The 18,097-nt window shown below is 34.9% G+C and overlaps 2 protein-coding genes across 6 annotated transcripts; both read left to right on the top strand.

Moving 5' to 3' along the window:
* LOC18613086 (DNA ligase 1) lies at positions 1,235-3,243 on the top strand. The gene is made up of 4 exons (XM_018128861.1): positions 1,235-1,558; positions 1,655-1,740; positions 1,856-2,909; positions 2,987-3,243. The coding sequence occupies exons 1-4, from the start codon at positions 1,475-1,477 to the stop codon at positions 3,086-3,088; spliced, it is 1,326 nt and encodes a 441-aa protein (XP_017984350.1). The 5' UTR covers positions 1,235-1,474; the 3' UTR covers positions 3,089-3,243.
* Positions 8,137-13,061, top strand: LOC18613085 (MDIS1-interacting receptor like kinase 2). 5 transcript variants are annotated; one of them, XR_001926249.1, is made up of 4 exons: positions 8,137-11,802; positions 11,928-12,317; positions 12,422-12,480; positions 12,641-13,061. XR_001926249.1 is itself a non-coding variant. In XM_018114310.1 (3 exons), exons 1-2 carry the CDS (start codon positions 8,508-8,510, stop codon positions 12,296-12,298), a joined length of 3,666 nt encoding a protein of 1,221 aa, XP_017969799.1. In that variant the 5' UTR covers positions 8,137-8,507; the 3' UTR covers positions 12,299-12,317; positions 12,438-13,061. The 5 variants fall into 5 exon arrangements, 3 of the variants coding, with proteins under 3 accessions (XP_017969799.1, XP_017969798.1, XP_007050195.2); XR_001926248.1 differs by having other exon boundaries at positions 11,928-12,480; XM_018114310.1 differs by having other exon boundaries at positions 12,438-13,061.

The following is an 18,097-nucleotide window of genomic DNA, read 5'->3' as shown; positions in this document are numbered from 1 at the left end:
GAAATGACGCCATTGGATAATGGAAGAAACCCAAAAGCAATATATTTTCAACTTTCTGCTTTATTTATTAAGCACTTTAAAACGAATATAAACCAGTCGAGATGGCTTACCTAGGCCCAGGCCGAATTTCATATGGGCCTTATTTTCTGTGATGGCTGTCCAATAATTGGACGGATATAACAGCCCACATGCCTTTTCTGGATCTCCCCTGATTTGTTATACAAAATTTGGGTTTCTAATGTACTCAAAATATTGGATGATGGGTTTTTAGGTTAGTGGCTTCGTTTTCTCTTTTTTGGTAAATTATTAAGAGAAAAGTGTGACTGTCTATCATCAAATTGAAGGTCGACGAGGGGTGGTGGCGCAGTTGGCTAGCGCGTAGGTCTCATAGCTTTCTGTGTTATCCTGAGGTCGAGAGTTCAAGCGCCTCTCACCCCATTGATTTTATTTAATGATAAAAGTTTTATTTTTCTAAGCACTAAATGATAAGATTAGTATTTTTTCTAAGTAATATAAATGATAAATTTTTTTTTTCTAAGCAATAAATGATAAAATTACAGTTAAATTTTTCTAAGCAATAAATGATAAGATTAGAGTTAAATTTATTAATGATAAAATTAGAGTTAAATCTTTCTAAGTAAAAATGATAAGATTAGAAATAAGCTGTGGGTTTTGCGTTTTTTGTAAGCAATAAATGATAAGATTAGCGTTTGTCTGACTTGCCATGTACCATTCATATTCCACGAAAAAAAAAAAATGATAAGATTAGCGTCAAATTAAAGAAATGAGCTGTGGGTTTTGTGTTTTTTGTAAGCAATAAATGATAAGATTAGAGTCAAATTAAAGAAATAAGCTGTGGGTTCTGTTTTGGGTTTAAATTTAAATAGAGAGATCAATCAAGTGACGATCAGATTTATGAAAAGATCTCATCCATTAATTTATAGCATCTTTGATCAATAAAAAAGATCGGCTTTATATTACAAAGTTCCAAATTTCCTCTTCCCTCTGCACTGCTCGTGTATTTAACAGTTAAACACCGCCTAAACAAGAAACACGAGAGATGTGGGACCTATCACTGGCTTGGGATATTAACGGTCGACACAACCTTCTTATTATAATTATTTTAATAAACAAACATGAAAAATAGAACACAAAATAAGAAAAAAAAGGTACAGGCTGTAACTCACACTCATAGATTCGTAACGGTCACTTCCCTTTTCCCTCTCCCACAAAGCCAATAAAATAATAAAACCATAACCCAACCCTTCAAACTTGTTGACCGTTTTGTCCCTACCCCTTTTTCTTTCTTTCTTTTCTTCGCTTTCCTCAGGGCGCTCCTCTTCTTCCCTCAAACCATGAAGACCCGTTAAGCCAAACATAAAATTTTCTACTCTTTCTCTACAAAGAAAGAAACCCCAGAAAAAGGAAGGAGAAAGTTTAGAATCAAGGAAAAGGAAGGAGATAGATTCTTGCAATGGGTTGTTTTCTTGCATGTTTTGGTTCTTCCAAAGATCGTAAGACTCGAAAACAGAGACACAAGGTTCAGCCTCGATTTCAAGTGAGTTTTCTTTCTTTCTGGGAAGTTATGGATTTTTAGTTCAGTTTGGTATTTTTAATTTAGATGAAATTTATCTTTTTCTATTATTTTTTGCAGAGAAATGCTAGCTATAATGCTCAATCGACAGTTTCTTTGGAACAGAGCAACTTGGAGAAGCCTATCGGTCCGGTTAAAGAAGTCCGGTGAGTAAAATTCAAGGGGGGGTTTTTATTTTTATTTTTCCTGTTCTTCAAGAATGATGCATTAGATTTTAATACACTCTTTTTTTTTTTTTGGTTTTGGGGTGGGGTGGTTTAGGGATGATGAGGCTGAGGAGCAGCTCGGTTCAGGTTCAAGTAATCGAAAGAAAGTAACTTTTGATACTAATGTTAAGACCTATGAGCATGTTTTGATTGATGAAAGTACTGATTTTGAATTACATAATGAAGAAGAAGAAGAAGAAGGGGAAAACAAAGGGAAGGTGAACGAAGATAATTTGACAAAACGAAGGGAGTCTGAAAATTCCTCTGAGCATAGTTCGATAACGTCTAGCTCAACTTTTTACCCTCCTAATCATAGGTATCAGAATTGTAGAGAAAGTGATAACGAAGACGAAGACGGTGAATTAGACTATGAGGAAAGTGACCTAGATGATGATGAGGATGATGATTACGAGGATTTTGATGATGGAGCCGTGGAATCAAGGGATATGATTCGTGGCGTTCGAGGGGTCACTGAGAAGGTTGATGGTTTGGTGCAAGAGGAAGTGAAACCTATTGGTTTAATTCGGGGTGTTCGCGATAGGAGTGGTAATGTGCCTCCTGTGCTGAATCCTGTTGAAAATCTAACTCAATGGAAAGCTGTAAAAGCAAAAGGGGCACCTCCACCTAAGCTGCGAAAGGAGAACCTAAGCTTGGAGCAAGAAGAGCCCCGGCTTTCCTTTAGTTCGGACCCTAGTTTCAAGGAACTGTCATTCAGTTTCAAATCAAAATCTGATCATGAACCTATGAAGTTGGACCAAGAAGTATCAGTTGATGCCAGCCTTTCGAATTGGCTATCTTCATCGGAAACTACACCTGTCAAAAAGAAAAGCAATTTCGATGCCAGTACACCGGAGAGAAGCATGTCACAAGGATCAAATTCACTGAGAAGCCCTGAAGATAGACCTATTTTAGGTGCATTAACTCTTGAAGAGATCAATAAGTTTTCAGCATCTTCTTCACCTAGGAAGTCTCCAAGTAGAAGTCCAGATGAGATGCCCATAATTGGGACTGTTGGGACCTATTGGAGTCATCATGTGAGCACCACCAAGGACTCTGGCTCAGCTACTTCCTTCAAAGGAATACCAAACACTACCAGCAAGTATAGAGAGGTATATGTGAAGTGAGAGCTGAGGGGAGTTTTACATTAGGTGATGATGGGTTCTGATTGAGTTTCTATCATTTGCAGGATAAGAATGTGAGTTGGCATTCTACACCATTCGAGACAAGGTTGGAGAGAGCTTTGAATAGATGTTCTGCTGAAGCAAGCTCCAATCGAAATATATGCTAGGCAAGCTCGTTTGTGTCGAGTGTTGTTTCTGAGTGTCCATAATCTATAAATATGGTTCCTTTATTGTTTTCAACATTTTCTTGCTTGTTGTATGTGTTTTTTTTTTTTTTGTACTTTTGGTAATGGTTAATATAATATGATTGGTTTATTGCATACCTCCCTTTGGTGCTGATTACTTTTGTTCCCAGAACTAGAGAACAATATCTCATCCATATCCCCACGAGGAAATTCAGTGATTCTAGCACACTATTGATAAGGTGACATTCTATAGGCATTAAAAAAATCAGAAAAATTTTCATTTTCTGTTGTTCACTTGTTGTAGTTTTACTTGAAATAAAAGATCAAATACTTGTTCAATGTTCAATGATTCTGCTTCAATTTATTCTTCCCAGATGCTTGCCGCCTAATTGGTAAAGTAATATCATGGGAGTCAAAAGATGCCATCTTAAGAAATATATATGGACTTCCCTGCCTAAATTATTATTTGGATTGCAGGTTATTTGCAAAAAGGTTGACTGTTTAATTGCAAAACCCTTTTAAAGCATTGACTTATTAACACTTTGCATAAATGATAATTTTGAATAAGAAAAGGCATATTTTAAGTGAAGCATGTCTTGTCCGTAAAACATGGTCTTTGAGGAGGTTTTTTTGGTAAGAGATATAAATGTTTGTCTTGAGGACTGAGGAGATTGTCTTCGTTACCGAAGAAGATCTGATCAACACCAATCAATTGGATTGGTGATTGAATCCACACAATGGGACATTCAAGTCAATATGGACCCTCATTCATAGGCATTGGTTTGTCACTCAAACACCAATTGGATGCTCGAGCCAGAGTTTCCATCATGAGAGATGAAACTCAATATGAATATTAGCCAGTAGCTAGCAACTTCTTTTAATTAGCAAGAAAGTAAACTGATATTTCCACGGTCTTTTAAACTGATATTTGCTTTTATCACTCATCACGTAGCCATCGGCCATCGGTTTATTACGTGTATGGTTTCAAACAGTTCATCAAAAGCAACAGAACAAAGTTCATCAAGCTCATTAATCAAGACGATTGGGGTGGGAGATGGTAAACGATGGCTTTTCCAATTCCAGCAGTGATTTTTCTGACAAGATTGTTGTTATCTATACTGAGGGAATTAAGGTTAGAAAATAAAGAGTTGTCAGACCTATCAAGTTCCATCCAGGCCAGAATTTGCCCGATTTGTCTCAATGGTGTTGCCCATTTCACTGCAAAGGATTCCAGCCCATTTGCATGGGCTACTAATTCTGTTAAGATTGGATTAAGGCAGAGACGAAATTTCAACTGTTTTGCAAGTTTAGCAAAAGCTTTGTTGAAAGAGTGATTGAAATCTAGGTGAAGAATCGACTATTGAAGAAAAGCGGGAGTCGACTACTGAAAATTGTTATTGTTATTGTTGTAAAGCACAAGAACCTATGCTTGCTATCTGTGATATTTGGCAAGTGCTTGCATGATTCTTTCATTGACAAAAAATTGTTCGGTTTGCATGTTGATTTCAATTTTCCTTAGGCGTTTGGAATCCTCCATGCATCTTTTCATTGTGGATCCAGTGGAAAACAAATCAGTAATGTCATATTTTTTTTCCCGCTGTTTGCAGTAGGATAGTATAAAATTGTTGTTCTTTGTACTCTCAATTCATCGGCTTGACTGTTACTAGTTAAAATTCAGAGTTAGATACACGAAAGCACTTGTAGAAACTTTGATCCGTGAACCAAGAGAGGAACTGAGGAAGTTTTCCGGAGTGTTTGTTGTATGCTTTTCATCAGTGAAATGATATCATTCATTTGCCAATTAACTCTACGAACATTGATCATAATTCTAATGAAAAAGATCTGAGGTATTAAAGTACACCCGACTTCTTTCCTAATGGCAAAATGACGGAGTGTTAGATTATGTTGAACCATGGTGAAACAAGTTAATTTACTTGTAATAGAATGCATATTAACTCCCTGGACTGGAGCTAATTTTCCAGGATGGTTTGACTCCTGAAATCTCTGTTATCCAGTAGTGATGTCAGCTGCTGATCAGCATTTCTTGTTGACTTCATATCGCACAGTTTGGTCTATGTCAATCGTCAATAGAGTGTGAACAACAGAGTAGTTCTGGATCTCATATGCCTGTCTTTGTTCTCAACATTAATTTTTTCTTGGGGGCACACAAAAAGTCAAGTTTTGAACATTAATTTAGGTAGACTATTATTTTGTTTAAATATATATGATGTAATTGTTTCTATTATTATTATTATTATTATTATTATTATTTATGTGCATACGAGTCATAATTCATAACCAGTTCATATATTATTATTATTATTGTGCTTGGAATAGTTGATTATTACCCTGTAAAGTGTAAACAACATATTTAAGAGATTAGATTTTGGATGACAACAAGGATAAGAGTAGATATACCCTGAGAAATCAAGGCTTGGTCAGTCTGTGAAGGGCTCAATTTGTTCTGCTTCTGCTCAATTACTCCCTAGCTTAAATTTTTTTTTTTTAAATTTACTTTGTGCATGGACTGATTTTTGTGTATCCAAGCCGTGCTTCATGGGGAGATTAGTTGCCATCAGGTTCAAAGGCCCTTTGGCAGGATGTATGAACTATGAACACCAAAGTTGCCATTCTCATTGAGTATCTGACCTATGATTTTCTGGTCTTACCTTCGTACTATAAAATGCAGAAAAGTCTCTTTCATCGCGTCTATTTGCAATTAAAATGTGATGTGCCCTCGGAAGAAAATCTGTCTTTGAAAATTCAAAAGTTGACCTGGACTGTGTTGTTTCCTATCCTATCCTATGGACTACGTGAATCCAGTTTCCAGATCAACAGTCAATCAAACATGTGAGTTAGCGGGCAGAGAAAATAAAAGAAAGAGAGAAAGTGACTAGAAAAAATGGATTATTGGTATTAGTATATTTCATCTGCATAGCACCGCGTTATCAAGTTTAAGTACCAAAAAAGGCTACAAAAAGTGGGTTTAGATCGATCGATCCATACTACTCTTGGAACTTGAAGACGTTTAATCTGAGTAATCATTTACAAAGAGTTAGGTTGGTTAAACTGATCAAATTTTCTAAGTAGGAGGATCCCCGAGTAACCATTTCAACGATGTTCCGAGTTATAATGGGATGTGGGGATTACTGAACCTTTTCAACTTTCATTAATATATATGGTTTCCAAGTACATCATTAAACAAATATCATTACTCTTTACTTCTTGACTGAATAAGAGGGGTGGGCATTGCAATTTGAGGTGGTCCAAAGTGGTACTCTGAAAAAACAGATGCTCAAATTTCCATTCTATGATTAATTAATTTCATGTTACATATACGTTTAGGATAGTTTTTTTTGGCCACTAGTTGGCATCCTCTGCAGCAACAAAAAAGGTTATAATGATGTCTGATGACACTCACAACAGATTTGTGTGGTTCAAAGAATTAACGACATGCTTCTGTTGATATCCTAAATTTCAAATCTTAAATTATAAACTCTAAATGATTAATAGTTAAAAAGTATATTACCAATTATTACATAAAAATATGACATAACAGTTTCTTATATACGTAAATAAAAGTTGTACCTTTTTGTACCCAACAAAATTAAATTTAAGTTCTTTTTTTCTCACTTAAATATAATTTTTGTTTTCACATTTGAAAAACTTTATGCACTATTGATATTTTCTTAATTAATTTCCTTTTTTTTCCCGTGAAAAGAAAAAGTAATCATTAATTAATATAACCAATGCGAGGAAAAATGAGGCATCATCTAGAACGTCTGAGGAGAAAAACTTTTTGTATATTTTTTAAAATTAAAAATTAAATTGACTTTGACCGGATAAAAATGAAAGGTGGTTGTTGGTTAAAAAAACAAAAGAGACCAAAAACTTCGATTTTAGAGAGAAAAGAGCTGAAATAAGAAAAACCATTCTTTTTGGAATTGAAATCTTTACCTTTTGGTACTTAGAATTCAAGGTTTGATCACGAAACTTTGAGGATCTTGAGAGGAGGAGATTTTGAGAGAAAATGAGAAGAAAAACGAAGAAGAGAGAATCAATGGAAGGTGGCTCGGGTTGGGGGAGTTTTAGGGTTTTATTGTTTTGTCAAAGTGCTGTAGGATCGACGCTTTAAAGGTGGAGGTCGATCCTGACGTAAAAACAGAATGCATTTTCTGTCTTGGGGCTTCGGGATTGATCCTTGGAAGGGTGGGTGTCGATACTAGCAACCTCCGGAATGCATTTTGCCCCATTTTGCTTCTTGAGATCGACACTTCTAGTTCAAACTTGTAAAAATTGGCCCTTTCAAGCCTAATTCCATTCCAACTTCCTCCACTAACCTTCAAGTCCTAAATTTATGTATTTTTAAGGGTAAAATCAAGGTTTTTGAGTTATTGGAAAGGTTTCCCAAGCTCACCAAGTCTACCATCCGATTTATCCAACTTAGAAGTTAGGGGTTTCACAATATTTAATGCCACATTAGCAAGAATATACCATGTTAGGACATTCAAAAACCATATTAGCATAGCAAATGGAAAAATTTTAACATCGTTAATAATTGGATTGACATTGTTAATTTTAAAAAGTAAAGAAATTCAATTTTTACAATTTATTGTACAGAAATTAAATCCAACTTTGACAGAGTATATACACCAATTACATAATTTGAACTTAGAAAAACTATATCATAAAAGAATCACAAAATGAATACTTCACTTTAATATTTAAAATATTAAAATGTTAAAGTACGTATATTAATGCACTCCTTCCCTTTCCATATGCATAATGCTTTATATATGATTATTCCTGTTAGAAAGTCAAACAATTGTTGTCAATTAGCCGTCATTCACCGTTAAATATAGTTTCCCTGTAAAATTCATGTGAGGCATTTCCATTGAATGGATAATATTAATATATACTCTGATCCCTTTCGGCAGTTTAGTAAAACGAATATGGACATGCACAAAGATAGGATACCTTCAAGTAGTTGAACATGGTAACAATTAATACTTACTAAAAAGAAAATTACAAAAAAGGACATGCTAATCCATGTTCAAAATCACAACTTGAAAGTCAGCTGGTCCAATCTTATATTTACATTTTAAGTGCTGTGGCCTACACGCTTATATTTGGTTGCTAATGGCAACTTCGAATCACCTTCCCAAGTCAAATGCATGGCTGTTTCTATATTCTCCAGTGAACCATCGTAATCTTAGTTGGAGTGCTGGGTTCGTTCCACTATTCCATGTTCAGATGATAAGTACAGAGCCAGAACAAAGACTTGGAAATTGAATGTTTACGGCATGGAAATATTTGCCTTTCTCCCAGCTATAAGAGAGTTCATCTAAACTTCCAAACCAAGCCCAACTTACATTACTCGAAATTCGTAGCAGCTATAAGCATGTCAAATCACCGTAATCCCTGTCTTGTTCTCTTCCATGCTGTTTTGCTTTCTCTACTTCCATTGAAGATCACGTGTTCAGCAAGAACGCAAGCAGAAGCACTCGTCCAATGGAAGAACAGCTTGTCTTTTTCGCCACCTTCTCTCAACTCTTGGTCCTTGTCCAATCTCAACAACCTCTGCAACTGGACTTCCATTACCTGCGATGGCACTGGAACAGTCTCCGAAATCAACCTCTCCAATGCAAACATGTCTGGTTCCATCGCCCAACTCAACTTCACTCCATTTGCCAATCTCACGCGCCTTGACCTCATCAATAGCGGTATGGAAGGGCCAATACCGTCCGCAATTGGTACTCTGTCCAAACTCCTCGTCTTGGACTTGAGCAACAATTCTTTTGAAGGAAACATACCATCGGAGATAGGTCGTCTAACGGAGCTTCAATATCTGAGTCTATTCAACAACAATCTCAACGGTACCATCCCTTCTCAAGTTAGCAATCTCCAAAAACTAAGGTACCTCGACCTTGGATTCAACTATTTTGTTTCTATTGACTGGTCGGATTTCTCGGTCATGCCTTTGTTGACACATCTAAGCTTAGATTACAATGAATTTGATCGATTGGAATTCCCTCAATTTATACTCAACTACCGTAATCTTACATCCCTAGACTTGTCACTGAATAAGTTGACTGGTCCAATACCGGAATCATTGTACACCAATCTGAGCAAGCTTGAGTATCTTAATCTCACTAGCAATGTCTTTGAGGGACCATTGTCATCGAACATTTCCAAGCTTTCCCAACTCATAGATCTCCGACTAGGAACCAATCAGTTAACCGGTTCAATTCCTGAGAGTATAGGAACCATGTCTAATCTTGAAACTGTTGAGTTGTTTGAAAATTCGTTTGAAGGGAAAATTCCATCTTCTTTTAGCCAACTAAGAAAGCTCAAGAAACTTGATCTCCACTCGAGTGGCTTAAATTCTACAATCCCATCCGAGCTTGGTTCCTGTACTAATCTGACCTTTTTGGCTTTAGCTGGGAATCAAATGAGTGGGAAGTTGCCTATGTCCTTGTCAAAACTCACAAAAATAATTGAGTTGGGTTTATCTGATAATTCTTTTGACGGTGAGATCCCGCCATCTCTCATTTCTAATTGGACCAACTTGATCTCTTTGCAACTTCAAAACAATTTATTCACGGGAAGGATTCCACCAGAAATAGGCCTATTGACAAAGCTCCACCTCCTCTTTCTCTATGGTAATAAACTCTCTGGCTCAATTCCTTCAGAGATTGGAAACTTGAAGTCCATGATTACTCTCGACCTTTCAGGAAATCAGCTTTCGGGTCCAATTCCTCGTACTGTATGGAGTCTTTCAAACCTTGCACGTTTACAACTTTTCTATAATGAGCTTAGTGGCACAATTCCACCAGAGGTTGGAAACATGACCTCTTTGGAGTCTCTTGATCTCAACACAAATCTCTTGCATGGGGAATTACCAGACTCAATTTCTAGCCTCACTAACCTGAAATCCATCTCCCTGTTCACCAATAGCTTCTCAGGTAGCATTCCTCGGGATTTTGGAAAATATAGCCCTCATTTGGTTTATGTTAGCTTTTCGAACAATAGTTTCTCTGGAGAATTGCCCCCTGAATTATGCAGTGGCTTTAATCTTCAAAATCTCACGGTAAATGGGAACAACTTCACTGGGTCATTGCCAGCTTGCTTGAGGAGCTGTAGACAGCTATTAAGAGTCCGGTTTGATGGGAATCAATTTACGGGTAACATCACCAATGCATTTGGGGTTCATCCTTCTCTTGACTTTATTACTCTTAGTGACAATCAATTTACTGGTGAAATCTCTCCAAATTGGGGAGAGTGCCAAAATCTCACCAATCTAGAAATGGACAACAACAAAATTTCAGCTGAAATCCCTACTGAGCTTGGGAAGTTGAGTCGGTTGGGTGTCCTAAACTTGGCGGCCAATGAGTTGACAGGGGATATTCCTTTCGAATTGCGAAATTTGAGCATGTTGTTCAACCTCAATTTGAGCCAGAATCATCTCATAGGTGAGATCCCTTATATTGTTGGCAACTTAGAAAGGTTAGAGTACCTTGATTTGTCGAGGAACAAATTGACAGGAGTAATACCACAAGATCTTGAGAAGTGTGAAAAATTACTGAGCTTGAACTTGAGTCATAACAATTTATCTGGTGAAATTCCACGTGAGCTAGGTAGCTTGTCGGGTTTGCAGTACTTATTAGATCTTAGTAGCAATTCACTCTCAGGCACAATCCCTCGAGACCTAGGGAAGCTTGCGTCATTGGAGATTCTTAATGTTTCACATAACCATCTCTCAGGAAGAATCCCAACTTTGTCCAACATGATTAGTCTTCGTTCATTTGATTTTTCCTACAATGAGTTAACTGGCCCTATCCCAAATGATAGAGTATTCCAAAATGCTTCTGGAAATGCTTTTGTTGGAAACTCAGGTTTGTGCGGAGATGTTGAAGGATTGACTTCTTGCACTTTTAATCTTCCAAAGAGCAAGTCCAATAACAAGAAGATTCTTATTGCTATCATTGTTCCTATCTGTGGCATATTAATTCTAGCCACTATTGCTGCTGGAGTGTTAAAATATCACCAGCAAAGCAAATTGCTTGATGAGGAGACTAAAGGTAGTAAAAGGACTGATGTTTTTGAGTCAACCATTTGGGAAAGAGAAGGAAAATTTACATTTGGTGACATTGCCAAAGCCACAGAATGCTTTAATGACAAGTACTGCATTGGAAGAGGAGGATTTGGGACCGTTTACAGAGCGGTGTTGCCCACAGGTCAAGTAGTTGCAGTTAAAAAACTCAATTTGTCAGATTCTAGTGACATTCAAGCAACAAATCGCAAGAGTTTTGAGAATGAGATTCAAATGTTGACAGAAATTAGGCATCGAAATATCATAAAGTTGTACGGGTATTGTTCTAGAGAAGGGTGCATGTACTTGGTCTATGAATATGTGGAAAGAGGTAGTTTGGGAAATGTATTGTATGGAGCACAAAGGGGAGTGGGGCTAGGATGGGCTACAAGGGTGAGAATTGTGCAAGGATTGGCTCATGCAATTTCTTACTTGCATCATGATTGCTCTCCACCTATTATACACCGAGACATATCTTTGAATAACGTTCTTCTTGAGGAAGAATTTGAGCCAAGACTCTCGGATTTTGGCACTGCAAGGTTGTTGAATCCGGATTCATTGAACTGGACCACGGTTGCGGGGTCTTATGGGTATATGGCACCAGGTTAGCAAAGAATTTACTTAATTATGTTTCATTAGATGTTGTTGTCACAGTGGCTTTCTTTTCTCTTTTCCTTAATTTTCCATTGCAATGTGATTGTTGACTTTGTTAAATTTCTTTGTCTTCAGAGCTTGCACTCACAATGCAGATCACAGCTAAATGTGATGTTTACAGCTTTGGAGTAGTGGCATTAGAGATTATGATGGGAAAACACCCAGGCGAGCTCTTGAATTCCTTGTCATCGGTGACGTTGTTATCCAACAATAAAGAATTGCTTTTGAAGGATCTGTTAGACCAACGGCTTCCACCTCCTATGGACCAAATAGCAGAGGAGGTTGTATTTGTTGTCACCATGGGCCTAGCATGCACACGCTCCAAACCGGAGGCACGACCGACCATGCGTTTTGTGGCACAAGAATTATCAGCAAGAACGCAGGCATGCTTGGTCGAGCCACTGGGAACAATAACCATTAGCAAGCTAACTAGCTTTCAGAAATAGAACAAAATTGAAATGATAGGTAGGTTTTAACCTGGAGAGGTAAAGAATAAGTTTTTATTACATTTTTGTTACATAGAAAGCAAATGTGCTTATGCCTTGTATCATATTTTCATTGTCTTACAGAGTGTTAGTATTGCAGCCCACATAACCGATAAGAAGATCGGATTTCAAATGATCAAAAGGTAATTGGTTGTAGAACAATCCGGACCGAGGATCAATGTTCTCTAACTATACATTTTCAACATACTTCATCTACCAATAACGAAATTGCAAAAGCAATATTCAACATTTTTGTACATAACCCCCTTTCTTTTTCTATTGTGGAAACTTTCGTCCTTGTAGCTTTCTTCGTGGAATACATACTAAAGAATAGATGGTGATTGGTGGGGTAAGAGTCAGTATCACCTTTATTATTATTATTTTATTTCTGTAGTATGAAATTGACTTTTGACTGAATGGGAACATTGGTTCCTACAATATATCGTCCACTTGCCTTCTGGGTGTGCTATGCCTATGATTGACCAACCAAAATGACGATACCAGGAAGGTGCAAACATCTTTGTTAAAGCAACTATTTATGGGGATGGGGGCCAAAGGAAGAGAATTTCATCCATCAATGCCTAAACTAAAACCCAGTCAGGCTCATCAATGCCTGGTTTCATCATTTTGATATGAAATAATTAATCTAATAGCTAAGAAACGTAATATGAAAAATTTATTAATGATCAGTTGTCAGAGGAAGGGGAGCTTCTTGCCTAGCCTACTCTTTTTATCTCATTATTTTGATTTTTTTTTCTTTATGAAACATCCCATAATTTTTGTTATTATGTTTTTTCTTATTGGCAATAAAAACCCTTAACTCAAACTTTATGGAGAGTCAAGATATTTGCAATGAATTTAATTTTAATACTTGTGTAAACTTATATTGTGTATTGTTTAATTAAAATTCAACTAAATTATCAGTAATCATCATTATTATCAAAACATCAAATTATTCATTTTAGTTTTCTAGTACTAAAGAAATTCGTAACAAAACTAGCCAATATCATTCTTCAGTGCGCTATCAACAAATTAGATCTTATGCTTCTTCAAAATTATCCAGGAAACAAATAGGGCTTGCAACACATCATCTAGCGCTATATTCGCAGTTGACAACTAATTCACAATATCTTGAAACATATTCAAGTGCAGGGGCGGAGGTTCATACCACCCCCCACCCCAAGTTTTGAAAATTTTTACTTAGTATATATATTTTTAATTGTTATGAGAAATAGTATATTTCTGAAGTTGTGGCCTTCCCAAATTTTTGAAAATCTGTATTTATTATATGCTTTTTATATCCCTCAAAATAATTTTTTTATATAATAATCTATACAAATAAAACATAATAAAATAACTCCGTAAACTCTTCTCAACTTTACCTTAATTCTTAATTAAGTTTCTTTACATCTCTTTTTCTCTAATTCTTTTTGTCTCCCTTCTCTTTTGTCTTTTCACTTTTACTTTACTCTTTTCTCACCATTGAAACACACTTCATTATTTAAAAGAGATTTATGAGTTTGGACAATAACCACTCACTATTATTATGTGAAAGTAAAAAGAGGTAAATTTTTTTTTTATCTTTTTCTTTCTATTTATATTAGTTAACTATTTATATATTTAACTATTGTGTGAAATCTTGTACATCGTATTTATGTATTATAGTTTTATATTTAGTATTTTAAGTTTAAATATAAATAAAAAAAAATATTAGATGTTGGCTACATTAATTTTTTTAAAGTTTGATTAAAGTATGAGTAAGTTAAAAAACAATTGACAAATTCTTTTAAAAAAAAAATACAAATCGTTCAAATGATTGTCCTACATTTGAGTCACTAAGCCTAATGAAAATTATAAAAATAAGACTTTGGCACTAAATGGATGATAAGTTTTTTGTAGATAATTTAGTTGTTTATATTAAAAAATACATTGCTAGCATTTTTAGTACAAAGTCAATATTAATGAATTTGAATTTATAAAACATCGTTGAATACAACTTTCGTAAAAGAGTATTGTAAGTTTTTCTTTTGTTATTCTTTTTGATTTACATGTTTTATAAAATTATCTGTTATGAATCATTTGATCATTGATTAAATTTAACATATTAATTTTAATAATTTTTAGTCTTTATACTTCATTTCTTGACCCCTAACAAAATTGACTAGCTCCATCTTTGTTCAGGTGCATGGCAACCAAATGAATGGCTTTATGCTTCAAATTTTGCAAGTTTCTTTGACGTGAACACTTTGTTCTGTGCAGTTTCCCTCTCACAAATAGTGGCTAACTTTTTCCAAAGTTGAATGGCAGTAGTCTCTTTAGCAACATAAGGAAACATACTAATAGCAATCCACTGTCTAAGGGTGCCAATAGTTTTCCAGTTCAGTATCTCCCATTCTCCCATTCTTTATCTATCTTGTCCCTAAGCTTAACTAAAGCACTCTCTATTGGATCACAAGTCTACAAAATAAAGGAGATCCTCCACCATTGACTTTCAAATTAAGTAATTCAACGAAATCAATTTAACCGTGAACCTGTAGCCTTTTCAAGAGCTTGATACCATTTGATAGGACTCAAGTCCTAATTTTTCTTTTTCTTCCCCTTAGCCGTCTACCGCACTTGCCAAAAAAATAAAAAGAAAAATTTGCAATTTGGCAGCTAACAAGAGAAAAGAAAGAAACCCTTGCGTCCGTAAACGTTGGCCTCTTGATCTTGCTCATGAACAAATGACTAATGATTAAAAAGGACATTACTCATTATTATATAAAAATTGACATAATGGTTTCACATGTAAATAAATTCGTACTTTAATGTATCCAGAAAAAAGTGATTTTTAAATGTTTTTTAATCCATTTAAGAATATTTTTTGTTTTACATTTGAAAAACTTTTGTACTTTTGATATTTTTTTAATTAATTTCTTAGTCTTTTTTCCTGTACAAAGACAAAGGAAAAGGGAAATTAATTAAGATTTATGGAAGACTAGATTAATATAAAATAAACAGAGCAAGATCTCTTTAATTAGTATAATAAATGCAAGGAAAAATGGGACATCATCTAGGCAGTATGGGAGGAAGACCTTATATACATACACTGAAAGTAAAAATAATAACTGAACTTCGATTGGACAAAAATGAAATGTGATAATTGGCCAAAAGGAGAAGTTTGAGCAATTGAGCTTGATTCCCTCTCGGCAAAATCCCCATAGTCAAGTTCGAAATCTAGTTTATTGGACTGACCAAAGAAAAAGGAAGTTTGAACTCTAAAAATTGATTGGCTTTTGATTATATAAATTCAAACTCAATTGTAGAAGCAGATTACTTATTTGAAGAATAGAGTAAAAACGCCACCGTTACAAACACTGTCGTGACAACTCACGTGTGTTGAAAATCAGATGTACAAGCAGCAGCCCAAAATAATAGCCGATATGTGCTAAAAATTAGCACAAAATCATGTACAAATAGTAGTCAAAATCATAGTTTACATGTGCTAAAATTCAGCACAAATTATCTCTGTACTGTTGAAAGCTTTCCATACAAACAACTCATGTATTCTATAAAAGTAGAGACTTTCTCTACACCAGAAATCAAGAGAAATAAACAAATAAATTCATCATCTGCACTTTTTATCTTCTTCTTTGCTTATTTTTCTTCACTTCCTATCTTCTTATCTTCTCTGTTGAGTTTTCCTTCATGGTATCAGAGTGATTAAGCACAGATTCATAGCCCACACTCTTCCTCTGTCACAACTCCTCTGTTTTCTGACTTAACTCCTTTTTTTTTTTTTGACTCAACCCCTTTCTTCTCTTTATCGACCTTCTTAATATTTCTTTTTGATATCTCTTTCCCGCTAATCTCTCTTTCTAATACATATAGTTTCCAATAAAAGGAAATCTCTCTTTCTGATATCTTTCTCTTATCTTTCTTTTTATTTTAAAATCTTCCATTTCTTCCATTTTATTTCTATCTATCTCTCCCACTTATCCCTCCTGCTTATCTTTCTGTTTATTTCTTATTCTCTCACACTGATATCTCCTATATTTTTTTTAAACAAATCTTTTTCTTTAACAAAAAAAAAAAAAAAAACTAATTGCCCAAATAGTTTCTTATATTCTTTTTTTTTCTTTCCATTAAATTTTCTTTAGTTGTCATCATTCTTCTATTAAGCTTCTTCAAATTTTCTTTCTATTAAATTTCTTCAAATCTTTTATTTTTCAATTTAAAACTCTTCAAGTCCTTTTCTAATCTGTTGAATTTCTTAAAGTTTTTTTTCTTCTTGAGTTCTTTTCTTGCTTTTATTTAAAAAAAATCTATTGTTGTCTTTCTCCTATCTCTTATTTATGGCATCATCGAAATACCTATATCCTTTAGCTCTCAATATAGGCAATTTTGTCTCTATATGTCTCAATCAAACCAATTTTCTCCTTTGGAAAACCCAAATCATGGGACTAATTGAAAGTCAAGATATGTTGGAGTTTCTTGACGGAAAAAATCATGTTCCACCAGATAATCCTGAATATTTGCATTAGAAGAAGTCTGATGCTCTTTTCCAAGGGTGGATTATTGGGACATTATCTGAAGAAGTCCTTGGCTTGGTTGTTGGGCTCGAAACCTCTTTTGATGCATGGATGCACTAGTAGAAGCATTTGCACAAGAATCACAAGAACGAGAATTTTATTTATTGCAAAAATTGCAAACTCACAAGAAAGACAATCTCCAAATATCTGATTATATCAGGACATTCAAGGGGATATGTGATGATCTAGGAGCCATCGGGAAACCTGTTAGTGATCATACCAAGGTATTTCAATTACTTAAAGGTCTTGGCCTTGGATTTGAGCCTTTTGTTACAACCATTAAGTAATCTATGGCTTTTGATAACTCTCTAAGAGTTCCAATAATGTTTAAGTTATTGACATAAACAGCAATTATTACAAATTCAGATCTGAATCCTTTTATAAAATACATGGGCATATAAGATTATTTTTATAGCCTTTTTTCAACAAATATTTGCTAAAGCGATTACACCACGTGTGTCTATATTGCTTTAATCTATATACATATTTATTTAATTTAATAGAATAAATTTTTTGAGAATTCAAATTTTGTGTTTTAGGCAACGTAAATCCTTTAGGGATTTTCATATAGATACTGTTATCAAGTGAGTTGTATAAATAAGTTGTAGTTACATTCATTAGACAAATTTTAATATTTTCATTTAGAGTCAAACTTGTTAATATAGAATCGTTGCATCCACCATAAAGAACATATCTCTTCATACTAAATACTAGGTTTTTGGGTAAAACCTTGGGTGACAAGCCGTGCTTTATATCTCATAATTTCATTTTTTTCATTTCATATTCACACAAATACCTATTTATATCTCACTAGTTTTACATCATTTGATGTTATAGACACCTATTCGTCAAATAAAAATTAACCAAAAATATATAAACTAATTAATAATATAATAAAAATTAAAATTTAAAAAAAAGAGGAACAGAGAAGGGAAAAGACTGAAAGTTTGTTCATCATGCTTTTCTAATCACCTCCAGTTGCTTGCCCCGGCCTTGCTTGTGTGAAGAGCTCTATGAAATCACATGATTGTACTCCTGAGATTGTCCAAAATTTTGGACAATTTGGATCTTTTAAAATAAAGGCAGATTCAACAAAAGGGGAGACTGAAGGGGGGGGGGGGGGGGCGAGATTTTGGAAAACCAAAAAACGTTTCCAAAAAAAAACCCAACTTTTCAGAAACCAAAAAAC

Source organism: Theobroma cacao, chromosome 1 (genome assembly GCF_000208745.1).
Source record: "Theobroma cacao cultivar B97-61/B2 chromosome 1, Criollo_cocoa_genome_V2, whole genome shotgun sequence".
Classification (NCBI taxonomy): domain Eukaryota; kingdom Viridiplantae; phylum Streptophyta; class Magnoliopsida; order Malvales; family Malvaceae; genus Theobroma; species Theobroma cacao.
The sequence above is the reverse complement of the archived record's forward strand: the minus strand, read 5'-3'. Positions and strand labels throughout refer to the sequence as shown.

Excerpts from the sequence above, each read along its gene's own strand:
- LOC18613086 (XM_018128861.1), top strand. The coding sequence starts at position 1,475 with ATGGGTTGTTTTCTTGCATGTTTTGGTTCTTCCAAAGATCGTAAGACT. Across the intron at positions 1,741-1,855 it reads GGTCCGGTTAAAGAAGTCCG|GGATGATGAGGCTGAGGAGC; the intron begins GTGAGTAAAATT and ends GGGGTGGTTTAG. Across the intron at positions 2,910-2,986 it reads CTACCAGCAAGTATAGAGAG|GATAAGAATGTGAGTTGGCA; the intron begins GTATATGTGAAG and ends TATCATTTGCAG.
- LOC18613085 (XM_018114310.1), top strand. The coding sequence starts at position 8,508 with ATGTCAAATCACCGTAATCCCTGTCTTGTTCTCTTCCATGCTGTTTTG. Across the intron at positions 11,803-11,927 it reads TTATGGGTATATGGCACCAG|AGCTTGCACTCACAATGCAG; the intron begins GTTAGCAAAGAA and ends CTTTGTCTTCAG.